Source organism: Pseudopipra pipra, chromosome Z (genome assembly GCF_036250125.1).
Source record: "Pseudopipra pipra isolate bDixPip1 chromosome Z, bDixPip1.hap1, whole genome shotgun sequence".
Taxonomy (NCBI): Eukaryota; Metazoa; Chordata; class Aves; order Passeriformes; family Pipridae; genus Pseudopipra; species Pseudopipra pipra.
This window is the reverse complement of record NC_087581.1, coordinates 16,975,721-16,999,978: the sequence shown is the minus strand read 5'-3', so window position 1 is coordinate 16,999,978 and position 24,258 is coordinate 16,975,721. Positions and strand designations below refer to the sequence as shown.

Below are 24,258 nucleotides of genomic sequence, written 5' to 3'. Positions count from 1 at the left end.
GGAAAGGGGGGAGTCCCGACCACAGCCAGCCACAGCTATTGTGAGTTTCATGGGAAAGAAACCATCCTCCTTTCCCCTTTTTCCCCTTCCCCTTCTTGGTGGGGGGCGGAATCTCCATTGTCAGCTTCTCCCACGCACTGGGGCCTCACGCAGCGACCGCCAGAGCTGAACAGCGCCGTCTGCCAGCCATCACAGAGCACTGCAGGCTCTGCTCCTCCCGTGATCCAACAGCTCCCCCTGCCAACCGTGATTAGAATCATGCTAGAGGACAGAGAAGTATCAAACTGTTTCCTTTTTGAAGAGGACTTTTGGGTACAGGATTATTGTTTAGTTGTTTTTGCGTTCTTTTGCCGTTTTTGCCAATATACATATATTCTTTAATAAAGGGTTGTTATTTCTTCCTTTTTCCATACTTCCTCGATTGGAGCCTCTTAATTTCGGATTTACAATTGCTGAGAGAGAAAAATTTGGTCTTGCTCATAACTCATCCTCCTTAGCAAAACCCTTCAGTCTCATTAAACCAAGACAGTAGTAAAAAGGCTACTTGAACAAGTGTGTTTGGAGAAGAAGTAGTCAGCCTAAAAAAATGTAGACAAATGTAAATCTGGATCTACTGAAGTAGAAAAATCTCCATGTCCACAACAAGCTTAGGATTTTACTCAAGATTATATAAATAGAAGGATAAATTGTTGTTCTCTAGCTGTTGTCAGACAGGGCCATTTTTCTGGCCATCCTAGGAAGAGCATGTTTTGAGAAGTAATTTAAAATAGAAGGTTGAGGGCACATGAAAGTTGATGGGGTCTTTTTCCCTGCACACAGGGTCGGGATGAAAACTAGAAAATGCTTGAGGAAGAAGCAAAATATTGGTGATTGAAGCAGTCTTTATTATCAGACTAAAGTAAACTGTTTGAAAAAATAATAGATATAGCGGAGATGAAAATGTCTTAGAGGAAAGAGAATTGAATTTATGTAGAAAATGTAAATTTCATACAAGGAGGGGCCACACATGGAGACATACAAATGGAATTAGACAGTTGAAGTAGTGAGCCAGAAAGATGTCACAGTCTTTCTGCCTAGGAAGGGATTATTCCAACCAAGTCCAGTGAGAAATATTATGCTAGAGGAAGCAATGCTATAACTCAGCTATAGCAAGGTTGTGTTGTCCAACATGAAATACCAAGGCTGAAAACATATTAGGATAGCATGAATAAGTGATAGTGCTATTGTTGTGACAGAAAAACCTGTGCGATAATGCTACTTTAAAGCTCAGTTCGAACATTTTGTTTGTATGGGAATATCAGAAAATTTTATGAGAAGCATGGCTAGGTAAAATGAGGTAAGATTTTAACAGAGAAGGTGACATAATGGCTCCTCAACATAAATGGTGTTTAAAACTACTCAAGAATAGCTTTAAGGTAGTGCATAAGAAATAAGATTCCAAAACCAGAGGGCTACGGAATTAGCTTTGTAGAAGATGCAGGATAAAACTTAGAGAAGCAAATAAGGTTTCAATTGGGCAGTGGAGTGGAAATATGAGAAGAGAGTATGCTTAGTGTGAAAGAATGTTTAGAGTCGGGGAGTAGTTTTTGGCTTCAAAATATATCAGAGCTCAAGAAAAATAAAAGGAAGGTTTGTCCAGGAGGACAGTTGAAGGATTGAATGATATGTGAGCAAATTATTACTGAATTTTATTATAAGAGCAAAATAATCTGTGAGGTTTAGACCTATCCTTGTAGCTATTTAGAGGACAAAACTCATAATCAATGTAACATTTTTTAACTTTTGTGCTTTACAACTGAGACATAACGTATTTTATAGCAGGTAACAGTCACAACCATGTAGACCTTCTTATGAAAAATGTATAAATCTAACTTGTCTAAAAAGCTACAATGACAAAGGTAATAATATTTGAAAAAGCATATTCCTCTAAAGGAAAACTTATTAGAGGAACTATTACTTTCAAATAGTTGTTTGATTTATAAAATAGTGGAGAAAACAGTTTCTTATTTCTCTAAAGAAGTGACAATTTAATATTAAGGTTTCATTGTGTCGAGAGGTACATGGTTATTATTTTGTAGGTGCTCTTTTTTAAGAAAAGAAGTGAGTTAAGTCCAGGCCTCTTAATTTGGACTGCTCTTTGTTGTAATTGAAAAATATCTGAAGTAGTACATCAGTGGTAGACTTGCAGACATATAATTCTCAGAAGGGAAATGAACAGATAGGACTTGCCATTGCAATTGTACAGACTCAGGTCAGTACAAACCAGTAAGCCTCATTTCTGTGCCTGGGAAGATCATAAAACAGATCCTCATGGAAGCAATGTTAAGATACATACAGGAGAAGGAGGTGATACAAGACGGCCAGCATGGCTTCACTAAGGGCAAATTGATCCTGGCCAGTTTTGGAGCCCTTCTGTGGTGGACTGCAATGCTCAGCAAGGGAAGACCAGCAGTGTCATCTACCTGGACTTCTATAGGGCTTTTGATACAGTCCCATGTGATATCATTAACTCCAAACTTGAGAAACTTGGATTTTAAGGGTGGACTATTTAGTGGATAAGGAATTGGCTGTATGGATGCAGACAGAGAGTTGTGATTGATGACTCCATGTCCAGGTAGAGGCTGTTGATGAATGGTGTCCCTTAAGGCTCTGTCTTGAGACTGGGGCTCTTTAATATCTTTATCAATGACACAGACAGTGGGATTGAGTGCACCTTTAGCAAGTTTGCAGATGACATAAAGCTGAGTGGTGCGCAGTCAACACAATAGAATGATGGGATGACATCCAGGGGGACCTGGACAAGCTTGGGAACTGAGCCCATGAGAACCTCAGGAAGTTCAAGAAGTCCAAGTGCAAGGTGCTGCACCTGTGTCAGAGCAATCCCAGACTGGGAGAAGAACTCATTGAGAGAAGCCCTGCCAAGAACCACTGGGGTTCTCATGGATGAAAAGCTGGACATGAGTCTGCAGTGCACACTTATAGCCCAGAAAGCCAATTGTGTCCTGGACTGCATCAAAACCAGCATAGCCAGGAGGTTGAGGGAGGTGATTCTGCCCTTCTGCTCAGCCCTTATAAGACCCCACCTGAATTACTGTGTCCAGTTCTGGGGTCCTCAGCAGAGGAAAGATGTGGACCTCTTGGACTGAGTCCAGAGGAGAGCCATCAAGATGATTAGGGGGCTGGAGCATCTCTGGTTTGAAGACAGGCTGAAAGAGTTGGGATTGTTCAGCCTGGAGAAGAGAAGGCTCCAGGAAGAGCACATTGCAGCCTTCTAGTGGCAAAAGGGAATTAGAAAAAAAGAGGGAGAGTAACTTTTTACAATGACAGATAGTGATATAACAAGGGGGAATGGTTTTAAGCTAAAGAAGGGAGAAATTTAGATTAGATGTTAGGAAGAAATTATTTATTCAGAGGGTGGTGAGACACTGGAATAGGTTGCACAGAGAAGTTTAGATGCCTCCGTTCCTGGCTTTGTTCAAGGACAGGTTGGATGCAGCTCTGAGTAGCTTGGTCCAGTGGAAGGTGTCCCTGACAATGACAGGGGAGTAGAAACTAGATGGTATTTCAGGTCTTTTCTAACCCAAGCCATTCTATATTTCTGTTATTATTTTTCTTTAAGGAAATAAGTTGTAAAGTGGACGAACACCCTTTAATTAAAAGAAGGACACTGTAAGTCAGGAAAGACTTGATGTCTTTCTTCTTACTTTAATTAAAGTAAGATTTTCTGTTCTGCATTTAACATGGCAGCAGACATCTAGAACAAAGTTAGCTGGATTGAATTCAGTGTTAAAAATAGAGGTGGCTTTGCTAATCAAGTACTGAAGGAGAGCACCAAGAAAAAAAGAACAGATTGATTTGTTATATTAGAAGGCTATCATTAGAGTATGTGAAAATAAAACAGTAGCTAACTATAAAAAAAAACTTTGCTGCTTTCAGAATTGCTGTCCTACATATAAACATGCCTCTATGGAGATCCATATAATAGGCTAAGCTGTGACATGTTAGATGACACACAAAGTATCTTTCATTCATAGAATGGCAAAGAGGAAAGATGCACAATGTCCATGTCCAATGTGGCTCTGCATTGGCAATAATGAAATGCTTGCATCCAATTTATGCAATTTATACTTCCACAACAATATGAAGTTTCTGGCTACTGTCATCTCTGCCAGTATTTACAGTCAGTGTCACTGTGACTTTCTTTAGGATATATACTGCAACATGTTTTTCTCATGTCTGGTACCTTGTTTACTAAAAGAAAATTCAAACATATAAATATAGAATAAAGAGTTCAGACAGAACTAATAAATTAGTCCTAAACTGGGAAGCAATTTAGAATCAATTAATATCTCTGCCTCTAGTTGTCTGAGTAAATCAGGAGAAGTAGGTCTTACCTGAGCTTTCAGTGGTAGGCATAGCCGATGTACTATATATATATATCATATTCCTTTTGATGACTTTGCTTGTCCCCCTTCGGGAGAGAAAGATGTGAGAGTTAAGAGGTGTAGCTTTTTTGAACCACAGTAATTATTACATTAGATGTGGACTGAGGCTGTGAAATCTTGGCATTGTTCATCTCTCATAGAATCCAAATATGATAAGACGTGAGGCCAAACATGAAATATCTGAAATTTACATTTCTATGAAAAGAAAATTTTTAATCCTATCTACATTCAGTTCAACTGCTACAAGTAAGAGAGTGAAGTGGCAAAAAAAACCCAACCTCCATGTTATATAAACTTACAGTTTTTATGCTGGTATGCCCAAAATCTAGGTTTATAATGTAATATAGGCAGGGAGTCATAGTCCACAGAAAGATAAGACAGACAGCTGAGAGGAGCAGTTCTGTCTGTCTTAAAATAGATGTCTGAATCATGGAAACAGACTATCCCAGCGAGTGCTTATCAGAATTGTCTATAGCAGGAGCGTAGCTGACCAGTTTAAATCAGCAAGCAGCCCTCTGACAGCTCAAGACTAGTGAAAAGACTTCTTTCTTAATGTGCCTTTTTAAACTCTATGAATAATTCATGAAAGTTTAACCTTCATTTGTTCTCATAAAATGCTCTCCAGTAACTTGCCACGTTTTTAAATACATAGCTTTTTTATCCTTTAATTACAGTTTTGAGGTTGGCAGTTTTTTGTTAAATATCAAACACATTTTGTACTTCTGAGTGTTCATATGAAGTGCTTGTTTTTTTCTTTGTTCTCTCTGTACCAGCCACATTAAACCTTTGGAGTTTTCCATATCTCAAAAACAAATACGAGTGGAAGAAGAATAGCAAATTTTATAACAATTTTTGAAACACAAATGTTATAGAGGTGTAGTTCCTCTTCAAGAAAGGCTTGTAGCATAATGAATAATTTAGATTTAATTGTAGTTCCTGACATTTTTCTGAAGGACTTAGAAGTATGCCATTCTACCAAACAAGAGTCTTATCCGTGTGTGACTCATGGTCCCATACCTGTGGATGCCAAGTTTCCAATGAAGAACATGGAGAAATACACTCTTCTCTTTTGTGGAGAACTGTGCTCTTACACTAATGTAAATATCCCACCTCAGATTTGCTTTCAGGAAGACTTTCTGATAGTGAATGTTGATTGCTTCACTACTTCCAAAAAGACAAAATGTTACAAAAACATTCAGTTTAGAGTATGGGAATGCTGTTTTGCTGATAATGTTAGAGTTTTGCCCTACACAAGAAAAGGTTAGGAAAGAAAAGAACTTTAGTATAAAAGATTAGCTAACATAATTAAAATTTAAGCCTATGTTAAAATTTTCAGATTGAACATACAACTTTTGTCTTCTTGAACTGGTGATCTATTTTGCATTCTTGAAATAAACAGGTAGTCTTGGAATGGTGGTATTCCTGAGTGTGTTCCAGCCTTCTCTCCTTAATCAGAGATTGACAGTCAGCAGAACTGTCCAATGCTTCTGAACAAGATGATGATGGAAGAGGGTACATCTTACAAAATATCATTGTTCTCAACTGGTGATCCTGACACTTAACAGTAATTTTGTCCAGAACTAGCTCTAATGATGAAATCTTTGTAAAAGGAATACAGCTCTCTCTTGCTTTTCCTAGCGGCCACTGCTTCATTAACAAAAGGGAAAAAAGGTTACTGTTTACCTTTCTTTTAGCCTAAAAGACTGACATATTACTCTTGGAAAACATAGCTACTGCTTAACTCCCCACTAAGTTAAGTATGAGCCACAATATTTATTCTTTAAGCAACTATTTAGCTAAGAAATTGCAGTTCAAGTTTGTGGGGAGCTAATAGTTGAAAAACAGAAGGTCTGATGGAAACATTGATAGATTTTCCTTTTAACTGTGTAATTAGTGCTGTAATTATTGCAGTATGCCCATTAGAGATGACAAAAAGACTATGTTTTTATAATGCAAACCATATTTTTGTATATCTATGTGTTCATATATATATATATATATATATGTGCACACACACACATACATATATATATATATATAGGTACACCCATGGTTGAGTATCTGGGGGGATTTTTTATTTTTATTTTAAAAAAAGAGAAACACAGCCCGACACACTAGGCAGTCTTAGCTCAGCTCAAGTTCAACATCTTCCAGAGGGCTAGTAATTTTAGGCTATTCACTGTTATGCAGTATTAATCCAACATTAGTTGGCATTATTTATTCTAACGTTAATCATAGATGTAACCATAGACCACAGCCATAGCTGATAGCATTAGTTTACAGTTTGCCTAGAATATAATGTTTGTCAGAAAAAAAAGTTGTGGGTTTTTTTTTCTTTTGTGCCTCTAACAATGAAGTTTTACACAGATACTATCTTTATTTCTGCATCCGAGTCTATGTGGACCAGCAATGATCAGTTAATACTGAGACTGCTAATATTAATAAAAAAAAATTATTAAATCAAATGAGAATTAGGCTGGAATAAAGGCAGAAGGACATGTTTTCAGCCTGGCATATATCAAGAACTTAACTATGTCAGGGAGTGAGGCACCGTAAGGCCTATCTCTGAGACATGTCTCCTCCACTGCTTATGGTACAGCTCAGGCAGCAACACCTGACAGTTTCAAAGATCAAGCATTTTCAGACCAGGCATCATGTTAGAATAGAGTATTCTCACAGCAGGCCCTCTTTGTTATTCTACCTGTGAGGAGTTTTGCACATTTGATTAGGGGTAAAGCCTTTGTAGAGCACATAGTAACTTTATTTACACTGTAACCACTGAGCAAATAAACCATATTTATTCTTAAATTGGGGAGCTCAATCCATGTAGCGAAGTAGATATAGAAAGGAAACACTAGTGACGTATGTTGCAATTCTTTTGTGCCTTTTGGTTTGCCTTTTTCCATTCTAAAGAATTCTGTGCTGTAGGTATTATTACATTTTGTAATTCTTTTACTTATGCAGTTATGCATACCTTTTTCCTCCTGTTACCTAGATGTGAATGACAGAGTTTAATTCCCTGGAATTACAACCCTACCAGAGGACACTTTTAAAATAATTTGGTATGTTGAGCAGTGGTAAAATCTTCAGGTGGGTCAAAAATTTACTTCTCTAATTCTCTGATTTAATGCTTGTTTTTGAAAGACATCTTCTGACCCTACACATCCATTACTACTTCTCATACCCACCCGTGCAGGTAATACAAGAGCATCTTGTTAATCTTTTCTGTCGTTCCTTTTGTTTTGCAGTACAGGACATAAGAGCATAATCTAGTGCTATGAATGAACTAGAATGAGCTTTGCAACTCACAGTTTCCAAAACCAACTGGTATGGTTCTTAGCTTGTGAGAAAATGTTTCCTACTGTGGAATAAGTGCTCCTAGAGATTAGAAAGGTTGGGTTCAGGTTTCAGTGCATATTCTTTATATGTTGAAAACTAGATTTCCATTACTGTGTAAACTGGAAAGTATATATGAAGAAAAGAAAGATGCAGACTGTGAACAAGGGCAGATGCAATAGTAGCTAAACAATAACAGGGATAGTCCTGAGTGAATGAGCCCAGCTCCAAAGTTTTAAAAATATTTTAGTAATGCTACCTGAAAAAGATCATAATGAAACTAAGATTGCATATCAAAAGGCAGCAGATTTTTTATAGCTTTCCTTTTCTAATGTGTATTCCAAACAACACACTTAAGAGCCCTTTCATTATTGTCTGAAGGCTTGAGATTCTGAATCCATTTCTTCAGCTTGCGCACAACAACAGCAATAATAACCTACCACCTATTGCATGTTTTCAGTTCTTTGATATCCAAGTGCTATTCAAGCAGCAGGATATGGATTATCCCTGTTTTACAAACAAGGAAGACAAAACTCAGAATGTTTAAGCAAATTTTCCATACCCTCAAGAGAAAGATGTTCCCAGCCATGGAACAGAACAGTCAGTCCTGTGCCTCATTCCCTAAGCCATGCTTTTTGCAATTCATTTTAATTTTCAATTTTGTGCAATGTAACACTGGTTTAATTCAATTAGTTACTAATTTGAAGATAAATAACTAATATGTAAGCATCCTCAAAGTGGGTTGAATCCTGCACACTTTTTAGTATTGGTGTTATAATTATTTTTGTATCTTTTTTTCCTTAGACAGTTTATAGTCAAATCCTCATTCCATTCTGGACAATACATGCAGACAAAAAATATTGTAGCTTTTCTTGCTGCTTTTATAATAGTGTATTTAACAGTACCAAATAGCTTAATCTTTTAGTATTTTCATTAATTTAAAATCTTTTCTTGCTTATTTTCATTATACAGTCAGCTTTTGCCTTAACTGTGAAGGCAATACAAAAAAACCTCCGCTCCAAAGCCTTTTTCCTGCCACCATAAAAAATAAAAGGATTCCAAAAAGAAAGAGAAATATTATTGTTTTTGTTCAACTTACAGAATTACATGTACAAATCAGCTATTTAAACAATGGCTATTCCTCTATTTATTCTCTTAATTTCCCTTAATTTTTCTCTCTCTTAATTCCTCAAATTATGAGAAAATGAGTTTTTATAATTGTCCCCATGTCGAACACTAAAATAAATGCTGCATCATCTTCTATAAGCACAATGGACTAATATGCTCTTATATTTATTTAAAACTTAGACAAAACTGCTATTGATGTTCACGTTAGCACAAGAGGTTTTAGGTATGAATTAGAAGCTGTCGTTAACTGACAAAGTTGGCCTAATGGGTTCTCTAGAAACTTCTTTGGACAAAAGGTTCCCTTTCTCATACTGACTATTAAGAGATTTTTTGATTGACTTTTTTTTTTTTTTATCTTCACCAAAGTCAATTTATGAATTTCAGATAAAACTAACATTCCCTGGAAGGCTATGAGCTCTCCTTCCTAGTGATAGACTCCTTTTTTTTGTAGGAAGCCTATGCTTCTAAGGTTGCTACCTGAGGACAGGCTCTGAATTGGCCGCTTGGAGTGTATCTGCTTAACACCCATTTCAAAATAGTTGAAGTTAGTAGGCACTTGGATGGCACGAGTTTATTTTTAAGGAGCTGAGGATGGAGACTAAAAAAGAAAGTGTGTTCACAATGGGTGTTAGTATTTAGTTAGTGAGATGGAGATCGGCAACTCCATGAGAACCTTTTTCTGAATCTGCATTTAAAAACACTGCCTTAATTATTTAAGTACTTGAAATTAGAGTGTATTCCTATTGTATAGTAATATTTAATATCTAAATATGCTACAGTATAGTTCTACTTAAATGTCTATTAACTAGGAGTAAAAGGCATCATCTTGACTTATGCTGCTGAGAACAAATCATCCTGAGATATTTACTTTGTGGCACAGCAGAAATAGTTTTTGAATATTCCATTCCAGTATGGTATTTTGAAATCACTTAGTCAAATGGTTTGTTTTCCTTCGTTTTGTGTTCCTTCATTGATGTAGGAAAAATGTTTATATTTATAAATAATAAATAATCAGATAAACTTAAAAAAATCAGCTTTAAAATGGCCAGCTATTTTGTAATAGCCCAGCACCTCTATTTTTTCTGATTTTTTGGGGTTTGGGTTTTCTTCATAACCTATTTCATCTGTTAAAGGAATAAAAAAGTTTCATGATACGGTGCCTGATTTATGTGTACTTCCATAGATGTGTGACCTGCACAGTAACAGACTCAACTGTTACTAAAGGTCCCATGACTGTATGACCCTTTGAGCTAAATTTATCACAGATGCTTTTTCCACTCTTTGAAGTTAACATTTTGATTCCATGGGACTCTTACAAAAGGTCCTGTGCTAGTCACTAGGTAATATGTGAGAGATAGGTGCCAGAAAACATGAAGAACAGAATGCTTAGCGATATTAACATTCCTTCTGCTGTTGTGGAACACTTTATATGCAGATCACCGGCAAAAGCCTCCAGAGCGGTTAGGATCTTTCCTGGTGATATACAGTGTAGTTGCTAATGTATTTTATTGTACTGTTATAAAATAAAGTGCAAGGGTTATAGAGAGCCTTACACACTTTACGCACATTCCTATTTGATGAATTGTTTGATATTTTGATATGTAGCCTGTTTATCATATTTTCCATTTGCCAAGTCTATTTAAATTTTATAAATACAATTTTTAGTGCTTGCTTTCATTATTAACCTAGCTGCACTACCTTCAAAACTAATACACTGCAACACTTGTAGAGACTATACAAAGGAATGGCTATTACACATGTAACCGCTTGTTCAGCAATAAATTTGCTCTTTCAGTTTAAAACCAACATAGTTCAGAGCAAATTCAAAATGTATAAATTAAACATTATATTCCCTGTCTAGTTCTCTGCATTTTTCCTCTTCTAATGCTGAACCTGCCAAATATGCTAACATAGGAATTAACTCCCAAAACATTTATCTTTAAGTTTTTTAGCTAGAAATTATAAATACAAGGGGTTTTTGTAAAGCATAAACAATTAATGTACTTATTGTAACAGGAAAAGATCTCTTTCTGCAGTACAGTAGAGAGAACATCCTATTATGGTTCTTTAATTAAGGTCCTTCAGTGATTTATAACAATCACTGTATGTGTGTTTGACTTTAACAGTCAACAAGGAATTTAATTTTTACTTAACTTTCCCCAAGTGTTCTCAATGTCTTTCAGACAGGGAATACTTTCTGTTTTGTAAAGTTAGACAATAGTACTTATGCACAGTATCCAGGCAAGTGTTAGGAGAAAAAGAAAAGGAAGAATTAAATTTCTGCATAAGGCTTTTAGTTAATTTGGAATGAAGAAATCTTTGGTCCTTTCTTTACTCCACAGAGACTAATTTACCTAGCATGTCTCTAATTGGAATTTCCCTGCAAACTCACAAATGTTACTGTAACTGACATTCATCTTTTCCTTTTATTTATTATCCATCAATATTGTGTTGTTTTTTTTTTTTAAATGTTATTGACCTTTAAACCTGTTGTTATCAAACTGCAAGGAAGAGAGAGAGACTTTTTTCAGCTGCCTTCATTCCCATGTGACCTGCAGGGAGAACAGATTCAAAATAGACTAGTTCCTCCCAGGGCAATACAAGACAGAAGAGAAAAGCAGTGTCATTTCCGAAGAGCACAGTGCTAGAGTAAACTCAGCATGAAAAAGGAAGGAGTTGCAGTGTGTTAGAATTCTTCCTTCACATCCTGGATTTTTACAGGAGACGGATTTGAAGGGCTTTAAAAAGAAGAGGATTTTAAAAAATGCTTTGAAATGGAGTACTTTGAGAATAAGCTTTTTAAGGACAACTGAAGTTTGACTGCTAGAAATACTGAAGGAATTTTTCAAAATGAGCATTGTTATGAAGCCAAGATCTCGATCTACCAGCTCCTTAAGGACTGCCGACACAATGTGGTAATGTGTTTGGTTTGTTTCTTTCAGGCTCTCCCTCCTATTATGACACACAGATATGTCCCAAGAAAGCCACAGGCTTTAATTTTGACTTGATAGATTTTGCATGGTTATTGAAGATGTTCAGCTGCTGAGTTTCACAGTTATTAGTAAGGAGTAAAATTAGGTAGCTTTTTATTTTATAATACACTATATATAATTTTTAAACAGAGAACTCATTACATACTTTTTTTTAAACACATTGCTTATATTTTTTTCCCATTCAGTATTAAGGTTTAGTCCTTTCACTTACAAGTACCTTCTAAAAATCTTCACTAGACTTTTTTAAGGAAACAAAATTATAATATAAAGCTTGCATTTCTGGAGGCTGGAGAGTAAAATGAAACTAAAGTTTTTGTGAGCTATTTTGGGATACTTACATGTAGTTTTGCTGCATAAATTGACTGGTAGAGATGTGCCCTGGGAAGAAACAGACTTTGCAGCAGCATGCGTAAGACTGTGCTGTTTTATGCTTCATGTGTTTCTCCTCCTCTCTGTGGCTCAGAGGAGTAGAAGCAGCGTGTAATACTGATCAATCGGTATGATTTTCTTGCAGATTTTTTCAGTTAGCAATCAACAAAGTTCTGTCTTTTGGATACTTATTCTTTGCTTTTTAAAGTTTAATAGGCATTGACAGGACAGGTTGCTATTCAGTATGTGAAATAAATTCCCTTTACTCTTTTAATGTCTCCTACAATTTTTCCATCTCTCTGTGTTTTTAATAAAGCCACCATCATTTTAATAAACACATAATAGACTAACTCTTCAGAGCTATATTTAACTGCTATAAAATAATGTAGTTTAAAATATAGCTTTGGTTTAGAAATCAATGGCATATATGTTGCTGTGTGATAAGAAAATAAGTACACTTCTCAAGCTAAAGAAGGATCCTAGTTATTCTCAGAAACTGCTAAGGCAGAGTTTGGCTGAAATAACTGCAGTAAGTAGTAGCTTTATATTAAAATGCAATACCTTGTTGGTGAACCATGTATTGGTAAAGTTATACTCTGCAGGGTGTCTCCAAGGAAGTAAGCTAAAACATACATACCTTAGCTATTACGTACAATTGTGCAAATAAATCAGTACCTTTGATTAATTCTTCTGCCTTTCAATTATTTCTTTGTTGACTGCTTCCCTTAAATCTTGCAGGAAAAAAAAAGAAAAGAAATCAAAGAAAAAAATCGTTGGAATTGATACTTGCAGGTTGATTTGACCACCAAGTATTGTGTCTGAAGTCTCTGCCTGCCTCCCTTTTGTTGTTGTTGCCTTCAGGTATAATGCTAATCTGGTAGCTGAGAATACCTGTTCTGCTAGTTGTAAACTGGGAGTCCTCTGCTACTCTGCTGTTTGGGAACACTGTCTGAGCTCAGAGGTGGCTCTCAGGGTGATCCTTGGAGGCTGACTGGACAAGGTACATGCTGTTCCCTGGTGGTGTGGAGCAGAGCCAGGCAAGCCCTGCCCCAGGCAGAGGGAAAATGGAGTGCAGAGGAAGGAGAGAATGGGAGGGAGCCGCTGGCCGCCCACACTGAGCTCAACTCCTGGCTGCTGCTGGGAAGGTGCCGGTTCTAGGCCAGCCCACCCAACCCACCCCACCTAACTCAACCCAACCCAGCCTTTGAGGTGGGCCTGAGCAGACCAGTTTCCAAATCACCTGCATGACTTTGCCTGGTGTGCTTAATCATCAGAATCTGTGGGTTTCTACCCATAGATCAGTACCACTTCCTGCAGTTCTCTGGGGCAGAATAACACCACTATAGTTTCACTACAGTATTAACGCTTAGGGACAAGTAACATGATTAAATGAGGAGCGCTGATAGATGTTCAGGCCAGGAGACAGTGAAAGCTATACCACAGACTTCTCCTTTTGGTGTCTGTTAACATAGTGATCCTCCTGCGTGTTAGAGTAGCAGGGGTGCAGGAAGGAAAAAATGTGAGAAGGTGACACAGGAATTTATGGGTCTCAAGACACAGGGACTATAGTGACAGGACTGTTTAAAGTGTAGATACTCCTCTTCCAAGAGTTTGAGGAAAATTATCCCAGGCTAACTTTCCACTATAGTTTCCCATGTGAACAAACTTCCCATGAAGAGCAGAAACACACAGAGACTCCCAACACATCGAGACAAGTGAGAGGACAGAAAAGACATAAAGAAAAGACAGTTGCTCTAGTTGCCTTGAAATCACACTCAGTCTGTCCAAAAGATACAGTAAGTTCAGGGTATGTAGTAAAAAGCATGATATTCTTTTTAGTATCAATATTGCAAAGCATCCAAAGGGTATCTCCACTGCTGATGTGCTGTGATGGGCACACCAGGTGGCTTTGAGCAGATGCAGGTGAGCTCAGGCTGTGCTGATGCATCCCTTTGTAAAGTTGGCTGGGTTGAGGATGGCTGCTGTTTAGCATGACAGTAGGGTCTGTAGGCAAACCTTCTCTTTCTGAGGTACCTTGGATAATTGATCCTAATGTTACATTCCTCACTTCAGGAGTGATTGCGAAGTGTGGTTTTAAATTAGAACATTTCTGGAAAATAGTCCAGGAGGGATAAATGACGGTGCAAACTTTTCAACTGAGACAATTGATACGTCTTTTTATTCCAGATAAGAAATAAAAAGGAAGTAAGGAAACTTATGGTAAGGTAAAACTTTGGCTGAGACAGGAGTACATTAATTTAAATGAGAATAAGGTTCCACTTTCTTAACAATTTGCCACTGAATAGTAGAGCAGCAGTGTTCTACAGAAAATGTCATATTTCTCTAGTGATTTTTTCTCCTATTTGGATAAAGAAAATTTTGAACTTAAAAAAGATACTATTCTAGTTATTCTATTATTATTCTGAATTAAAATTTTAGAAGTTGAAATTATTAACTGCTGGAAAGTCAAGCAAGCAGATAAGGGTTTTTGGTTGTTGGACAGCATCTTACTGGCTAGAAGTGAGGCAGCTGATCAGATTCTAGAACTTTTTTTGTTTTTCATGATTCATATAACTAGCCCAAAAAGTTTGTAAGCCTCAGGAATATTGTCAGCTTTTCTGCATGGTGTGTCTAGAGTTACCTGTTTACTTTGTGGGTTGGTATTATTGGGTTTTATTTATTTTTTGTAATGTCTGCCAATTCCAGCTTTTCTGGTTTTTGGAACATAGGATTGGTTGATCTGCAAAGGGCACATCCCAGCATCTCCAGTGCCCCTGAGAGCAAAGGTGTTAAATGATTCAGTCTGTGGTATTATGTAGAACACTGCCTCTGTCCTTATTTACCTCCAGAAGTGGGTGGTATTGCTCGTCTGCAGTATCATGAAGTTCAGTATATTGGAAATTACTGAAGGATGTTGTCCAGTATGAATTTCTCAGTCTATAATAGATGTTCCACTCATTTATAGATGAGTGGAACAAAACTGATCTATGGTATGAACTTTTTATGACTGTACCCTTAATATGTGGATCACAAGAGTGATGCTAAATAAAAGTCTTGTTGAATGGAGACAATAAAATACTTTTGGCTTGACATCAGTGGATAGTATTGTTTCTGAAGCAGAAGTGTTAGGACAGAATTGTAGACATCAGCTGTGCTGACCTGAGGTAGCTGCACTGGCTTCCTGACTTAAAAGTATCATAAAGTGGAACTCTGCCATGACTGTGACCCAGTCTTTTGGTACTCATGTGTGAGAGTAAAAAGCTATGGCCACATCACACTGCTTAAGATCTGGCCATCCCAAAACCATTCAGCTCCTCAGTTAATACCTTGGTGCTAGCAAGCCTATTGCCAGTATAAAGATGACAAATATATACAATAAATGATACTGAATGAAGCGTATACCTACCTCTATGTTATTGTTATTAGACCTGTATTTGAAGTTAACTGCTGCCTTTCAGACTGGGAATCTGAGTGCTGAGGAGATCAAGAGCAAAACCTGGGTATTCCCTGAAGGAATCTTTGTCTTTGGCAGAGAATGTAAATGTTTGTAATTATAACTGTGAACAGTATTAACACCAATCATATCACTTGGCTGTTAAAAAGAGTTAAGATTTTTTATTCCTTTATTGAGTCAATCTTTTTTCCTGTTCAGTATTATGATTTTTTGTGTGAGCCAAGTGCCTGTTGTCATTGTTAGCGATATTACTTGTCCCCTTGCCATATCTTAAACAAAACAGGTTCACAACCTCACATACTATCTAGTCACACTTTTAGTAGTTGAATGTGTTGAATACAGTCCACTGGGATAGTTCAATGCAAGCCACACAGCACACAAGCTCATGGGTAGGGGTTGAAGTACCAAATATCATATGCAGAACTGTGGGATTTTTGGTGCTAAGGAAAACTGGCAAGCTACTGATGACCTTTCCTACATGAAGTCTGACTTTGGTGGAATTTGTAGGTGACTTCATTAAGGAAAATAGGCTTTCATAAGCAGTATGGGCCTCGAATCATGACAACTATAGAAACTCAAGGTGATGCATACGCTGTTAATTATTGTGTCGGTGATAATGAGGAACCCTGCATAGTGTAATATGTTAAACAGTATTATTTTTACAAAGTGAAAGGGGAACAAATGCTATTTTGTCAGTGAATTAAGGGTAGAGTTTGATGTGATCGACTAGTCTATTTTCTAACAGTATAAGGCATGTCCTACTGGGCTTGACCAATAGCCTTCCTAACCTGTTATTCTGTTGTCTCATGCAGCAACAGGGAAACATGAGTGCCTGTCCAATTTCAACAATCCATTCCCATCATATTGCCCAGCGTCTACTAGTGTTGTATTAGGGATGTTATAGGGCTCATTCTTGGCTGTTCTCTTTTTTGTATTATCTATGTACCTGTTTGCCCATGGATTTGCTTGATATCTTTTCAAAATTTGCTGGTAAACCATCTTCCCATACAGCCTTCTGATAACCTTTCTGCCTGTGTAAGAAAGGACTTTATTTACTGTGCTTTAAAATTAGTTCTGTCATTGTGGCAATTGGTGAAAGTCTGGATTCACTTATCTACCAGCTTCATGATTTTGTTAAGCTCAGTTGTAACCTTCTCAGCCTTTTCCTGTAGAAACTGAAGAGCTGTAGCCTTCTTGTATTTCTCTAAAAAGGGTACTGCCCCTCCCTTGATCATTTTATTTTCCATTCATTGTATTTCCTCAAACACCACTGTGTCCTTGAAATACAGACACCAGATGGCAGGCATTACCCAAGATGTGAACACACCAAAGTTCTTACACAGTGGTAAAACATGCTTGCTTTTTTTCTCAGCACCTTTGTTGATGATGTCCAGTATGGTGTTAGCTTTTAACTGCCATTTCAAGTTGAGTCAGTGATTTTAAATAATTTTTAGTGTTTTTTCTTGGCCATACAATCTTTTGGCACATTCCTATCTCTGTGTGTTTTTTTAGAGCTGAAGTATTAGACTTGCCAACAGAAAATCCAATTACTTTAACATTTTGATAAGAACTGCTGTCTTGAAATAACAAGTGTTTGTTTTTTAAAAAAAATAATATTGCAAACCATGCCAAACTGAACAAAGTTTGACTCCAGCAAAGAGAGGGCACTTCTTCAGAGACACTTTCTTTCGAGTTACATCCATATAAACACACATAATATTCTTTCCCTAGCACGTGCAAGATGTACAGTGTAGTTCTTGCCATTCACTTTAGTGTACTAACAATTCACTTTCAGTTTTCCTGAAAATATAATTGCCTTTACAGCACAGTTCATTCTCACACCTTCTTCCTGAGCACATCTGTAGGTTATCAGCTTGTGGACATAGCTCTGTAACTGGACCGCAAGGCCAGTGGAGAGGAGGCACTTCAGTGTCTGTCTCTAGTGTAGTGTAAGAGAAAGGGCAGCTGGTTTCATAGGGAGTTCACTTGACAGCTCAATCTAAATGAACAAATCCCACTTACAGCTGGTTCAACTGACGAAAGAAGGTAGTCCAAACCTAGATCAATGTTGAGATGCCTTGATGGAATCCTCTGCCTTTTATTGCCTTCCGTTACATCATGTAAATAGTTGGTGGTATTTTGTTTCACAATTAGGGGTTACTTTCTTCCTACCGTCTCTTCTGAGAAGCACAATTACAGTGTAAGGCATAACAGATGGGATCCACCTCACGTAAAGACAAATGTTTGTTGTACCTAAACTAGTAACCTCATGCTCTTCCTGGAGAGAAGTACCTGTTTTCAGATATGACTTACATCACATATTTTAGATGTCTCCTCAGAGGAAGAAGTACTCTTGATGTCATTGATTTTATCAGCCTAAGCTTCACTCAACATAAATAATATATATAAATGAAATCTAACTTGTATATGGGCACCTACAGTGTGCACATTTAACCAGATTAATTCTTTCTAATGCAACTAATATGCTGAATATATGCTTTAATATTTAGTAGTTTTAGCATTATTTTATAATATAAATAGAGTATTCATATAAAACAAGGCAAGTCCAGTACAGAATAAAAAGTATTAGAACACAGCAACAAGAATAAACGAGCTATTTAGGCTAAATGTAATACTGAAAGAACTCAGCACTTCAAATTCATGAAGTCACTAAGCAGTGACATCATCATTCTAATGGCATCACAAATGACTCAACCTCATTACTGTGATTCCTATCAGATTTCAGCTACAGTGGATTTTAAGTCAGATTTATATGCACTAGAGCATATTTCTTAAGTCACATTATAAAACTCAGTACATTTCTGCATTCCTTTATTTGTTAATATTGGTGACACTGTGAAGATGTGTGCATGCATGACTTAAATAGGTGCATACTATGACATGATCTTTTAAATATTTTTTCTTTCATCAAAAATCATGAAACCTTTGCAAACTTATATTAAAAGACTGAACAGTGCAGACTTTTAGAAGCTAAAGGGCAGAAAGAGTTTTTGTTCATGTGACCTCATTTTTGAGGATTTGAGAAGCACAGAGAGGAACTCATGACTTAAATGTGTTTCTTCTCCATTTCATTTGCTAGTTTTATAACAGCACCTAATGGTGATGTTATAAATGCAATCAAATACTAATACACTCAAAACTTCAAGCACTAAGTCAAAAAGAGTTTTCTCTATAGATATTTTAAAAATACTTTTCCCCTTCTATGAAAGTTCTAAGCATTAAGAAAAGGAAGAAGATTGTTTCAGAACCATTAATAACTGTCTTTTTCTTTGTCAGAGATCTCAAATTCAGCAGAGATCAATTAAAAATTTCATTTTAGTAGTTTCATTATGCTTTATTTCAATTTAGTAATTTAAAATCATTATTCAAATTAACTATTTGAATAAAATTCATATCAGACTAGAAAGAAAAGAGTTTATTTTTATGAAAAAACTTTAAGTAATTCTGAAATTAAATTCCTTTTAATAATCATAATTTATTTTTGTGTTTTTGAAAAGTTTCCATTGGGGGCAATTATATTGGTTGGTTATCTAAATTTTGAATGAATTCTCATATTGAATTATATAAGACCCTACTAACAGAATGTACCCACAACATGTTTCAAAGAAAGGACACAGATGCTACAAACCTAAAGGACAAGACAAGACTTGCATGTTGGTGTTTGCTGTACTGCCCTGGGAGCTGGTAGGATGATGCTGTATCAAGGCCAATTAACCCTCTGACACAGTGACAGGCTGCTTTTTGAACCCCAATGATTAATTTCACTTGGTGTCATACTACATCTCATAGCTGCTGTCAGCTTCCACCCACACACACATCAGAGCGGATTACAGCACGCACTTTTCGGAAATTCTTTCCAAGAGGTATGTATTGAGAAATAAACAACCAGTCACTATGATCCTTGGTTGCCGCTGCCCTGAAGCATCCCCTACATGAGATCAATTATGTAAGATCATCTTCATTCTCAGAGCTTTATATTCATAATCATCTTTATTGTCTCAGACATTTCCATATTTAGTGATTTAAAGCTTGTGAGTAGAGCTCTCATTTGATACGTGATCTCTCCTTGACTTGGCCAAAATCTATTTTTCTTTTGTCCTAAGCCTATAGATTTGCCTTATTATTGGGTTCCAACTCTATAGCTTGTTTTACTTTTAGTTCCCTCATTTGCATGTTTGCCATCCTTTTTTGCATTTAAATCTTCCTTTCCAACAGTTTGGGATAGCCTTCTTCTATTGAATGTTATTAAAATTTGCCTTTGAGAGACTGCAACAAAACATTTTCATAATGTTAACTTTATTTCACAAAAAAAATACTCACTTGGTTTCAGTTTTTGCCTGCAAAACTTCCAGATATAAAATAGACATCTTTATGCCTGAAATGGAGTAATTGCATTATTGTGTTACTGCAGCTTTCATCCTTCCTTGTTCAACATCGGACATGCCTGTCTCATATTGGCCTTTTCAGCCACCAACGCGCTTGTAACAAATGTGGGTAGAGCCCTTCCCAAATCTTCGTTTTTATTCGTTATTATTTGATGCCATTATTGCTGTATCAAAAATACAGCAAATCATGGTTGGGCTTCGCAAACGAAGATTTGGGAAGGGCTCTACCCACATTTGTTACAAGCGCGTTGGTGGCTGAAAAGGCCAGTATGAGACAGGCATGTCCGATTGCAAAAGGCACAGCAGAAAGACTCCTTAGGTGGTATATTCTGCAAAGCACAATTCTTTCTGCATTGTCTTTTCTCCTCAAGGGTGATCCTGTGTGCTTTCTCAAAAGCATCCACAGCATGTGGATGGTGTGTCTCCAGACCTCCCGATTGGAGGCCAGAGTAGACCAGTTATGATGATCAATATGGCCAAGGCTGAGATGTTGTTTCAGGGAGTCCTTGTTCCTTCTCTTCGGGGCTCCTCTCTTGCGGCAGCCGGTGGCAAGTTCACCATAAAGCAAGATCTTAGGGAGGCGGTGGTCCTTCATCCTGGAGATGTGCCCTGCCCAGCGCAGCTGTGTTCTCATCAACATGGCCTCAATACTTGTGATAGCTGCTTGTTCTAGAACAGATGTATTGGTCACATAATCTGACCAGTGGATGTTTAGAATTGTACGGAGACAGCGTTGATGGAAGTGTTCTAGGAGTCACAGGTGGTGGCGATAGATGACCCATGATTCAGATCCATATAAGAGAGTAGACAGCACAATGGCTTTGTAAACACTGATCTTTGTACTTTTCTTCAGGTGTTTATTTTGCCAAACTGTTTTATGAAGCTTCCCGAAGGCACTCTATGCCTTTGCTAACCCGTTGTCTATCTCTCCATCAATCTTACTGTCCGAGGAGATGAGGCTACCTAGGTAATAAAACTGCTGGACTGATTTGAGCACTGATTCACCAATGGCAAATGAAGGTGTTCTAATCAGCTTAATCCTTTTAGTGTACTTGCAGTTTAGATGTGTGATGCCCATAAACTTGATCAAAAGTGCTTTTGTGGAAATGTATGTATCTATTTAAAATGTGGAAGTGTATGTATCTATTTAAAATGTATCATATCATACACTATAACTTGCAGACTCCTCATTTGTATCTGTGTATTTTCCAAGTGTGTCCAGTGGACTAAAATTTTGATTTAGGTCTCAGAAATTATATTTCTTCATATTTAGTGTGAGAAGCTACAGTGTGAACCTGTACTCTTTATGTTCTGTATGACCATATGAAGTTCATCACATTTCCATAAGTGAACCCCTTTGTCATAGCATTTTGTAGTCTTTCTGCTATCATTGCATGCCATCCTAAGGTGTGTCTAAACTAAACCGTATGCATAAATACTGTTTTCCCCATCCTCACTTTTGTTCCAGTCAAGTATGTTTCATACATAAAAATACATCTGCTTCTATTATTTTCCCCTTGGCATAGCTTGAGCAATTTTTATATAAACCCATGTCAGATAGTCATGTGACATTCTCAGCTCTCACCTGTAAAATTAAAGATCTAATGATTACACAAAATGTGTGTAAATTTCAAAAATTAAAAGGTGAGAAAAAGATACATTACTTGTTTTTAAAACAATCACAGCATCCATGCTTGTAAAGTCAATAGAGGAATTGGTGTAAGTCTAGAGGGCTGTTCAGATAATCAGGAGTGACATCCTAACACAGGCAGGTGCTCCCAGCTTTATTTTGAGCTCTCCCCAAAGGGACCACTGGGGAGCCTGGCCTCCAGGTTGAGACATCTCTGCAAATCTGTGCTGTTATTCTTCCCTATGTGGTCTGTAAACAAATGTTTTTTCATGTTTTGAAACTGTGATGTTAGCAACTTATTTTTTAGAAAAAGGCAACTTTTTTTTTGTGCATTTAATTCTTATTCTTGATTCATGTGTATATTTATTTTGCATGCTTTGCATAAAGATGGTATGATAATGCTTTTATCTGCTGGTGTTGAAATGTACATAAAAAAGGAAATACAGAGAAAGGACGTTCAATAGAGTGAAATGCTGTTGCACAGATAATGGATAGATTTCGTCCAATGTCTGTATCCAGTTTTTCATTATTGTTAGTCTGTTAAGCCTGAAACTACATAAAAAATTTGTCAGCAGGAATAGCCCCAGATTGTGGAGGGAAATATGATGAAATAAAGATGAACATTTAAAAGTTAGCAGGCCTGCACTTGCAGTGGGAGTGTAGGAGTACTATTTAAGCTAGCTCTGACTGACTCAATAACAGTAAAATGGAACATGTTCACTTATGACAAATGAAAAGGTCAGGTCGCAAAAGAACAGCACTAACATCAGTACCTCTGAGGGTAGATGTTCTGGTTATACTCATCAGCAGATGCTTTTTCAGTAGTAGAGGCCATATTAGTCCCTTGTTGCTATCCCTGCATACTTTTTTGGCTACCAAAACAGAGTTACTCTGACAAGGTCATCAATGGAAAGGGGAAAAAATCACCATAGTTCTTTCAGACTGGAAATGGAAGTAAGGGCCTGAAGGAATCCCTTGCTGATGCTGGAGAACTACGTTTCTTTTTCCACCCACTTCCATTTTGAACATAAGTTTTCTTCAAAGCATGTTCAGTCATGTGAAAGCAATTAAAAATTTACAAAGGACCGCTGCATTTGAGCATGCCCCTGTAAAGCATAGCTTGAAAGTAGTTTGTAGTAGGCAGCTAGGTTGAAAGGCACATTTAGGGAGATGCTATTAGTGCTTCCAAATGAGTTTCAGGTTTTCTTCATGTCTCCTTCAATTTTACATTACTTCAGCCTTAAAATAGTACTGAATTCTGAAATTGGAGTATCCTATACTTCTATAATAGTTTTATTTCCTACCATTCATTTCATCCCTTGCCAGTCATTCAACCACCTGGGCATTGAACAATTCATGCAACATGGGTTGCACTTCCGAGCAGACTCTGCTCAAGCCATTCCTGGCATCTTGTTTACTTGTTCATTTATATGGGAAAAGAGATCTACACTATAAATTAAGTAAATGCTTATTTACAGCAGCATACAGTTGGGGTTTTATAGCTTTTCATTCCCGAATTATATTCTGGCTTTTGTTCCTTTTTCTCTAAATTTAAGTTTATTTACCCTTTAATACCCACCGTTTCACAATTTAATTTTTCAGAGATTCCGAAAAAGTCAAACTAGACTTGATTGTGTTGTTTCTAAGAACAGGACTGAAAAGAGAAATTGGGTGTGTATCAGGAACTATTGTGATTTGTTTCTCTCCAGATTGGATAACAATGATGCTTCCCTGACTTCTTTTCTATCTTTATTCTGCAGTATAAACCTCTGCATGAATAAGATAATGATATAGTACATGTGTGCCTTTCCTGTGACAAGGGAAAACACATTCTTCTCAAGTCACTCTGGCTGCTTTTTGGTTTTCATATATTGGATAGTGACCATTTTGGCTGTTTTGTCCACAAAGTATTCAATACTGTAGATACACATTTATTTCACCTTTCATAATATTCAGTTCTTTTCTTTAGCAAACAGGCTTTTAAAATTTGAAATGTAATGTTTCCCTCCTCAGCAGCTTGTGATCACTTTAAGTATCCCCAAACCCTCAGAGTTTCAGTATTACTGCTCATTGTTCAGTGCCCATTTTGACAGCTAGTATACTAACTCTGGAAGATAGTCAGTGTCCAAACAGGTGATTATATTGTTACCTTCTCCCTCTCTTTATTATATTTAAGTCCTACTTTGATAGTTTTGTCTGCCTTAAGTTGCTGACAGTTCATAACATACTTACTAGAGCTTCACAAAAAAAGTAATCTGTGATTTAGAACCCAAAGACAGTAAAATTGTTTACCAGGCTGTTATAGCTGTTACCTGTTTTCACAAGAAATCCTGGTGATAATAATCTTTCATTTGTACTCACCCATAGAGGAAATCTGACAAGAATCAATTCCCCCTCTAGACACAGAGGGGGGAAAAAATTACAACATTTGAGGGGGAATGCACAGAGCATAAGGGATCTTTTAAAAGTTAGAATATTTACGGAAGCCATGATAAGA

At 37.0% G+C, this 24,258-nt stretch overlaps 1 protein-coding gene across 7 annotated transcripts in view; it reads left to right on the top strand.

Annotated features, from left to right (window-relative positions):
- Positions 1 to 24,258, top strand: part of PDE4D (phosphodiesterase 4D) — a 603,821-nt gene that overhangs the window by 440,467 nt on the left and 139,096 nt on the right. The window contains exon 1 of one of the 7 annotated variants that reach the window (XM_064642018.1): positions 11,434 to 11,824. The exons of the other annotated variants lie outside the window; for them this stretch is intronic. Coding sequence (XP_064498088.1) covers positions 11,760 to 11,824 — 65 coding nt within the window. The 5' untranslated portion in view covers positions 11,434 to 11,759. Of the gene's footprint in view, positions 1 to 11,433; positions 11,825 to 24,258 lie in introns of those variants that run through there. 7 annotated transcript variants of the gene reach the window in all.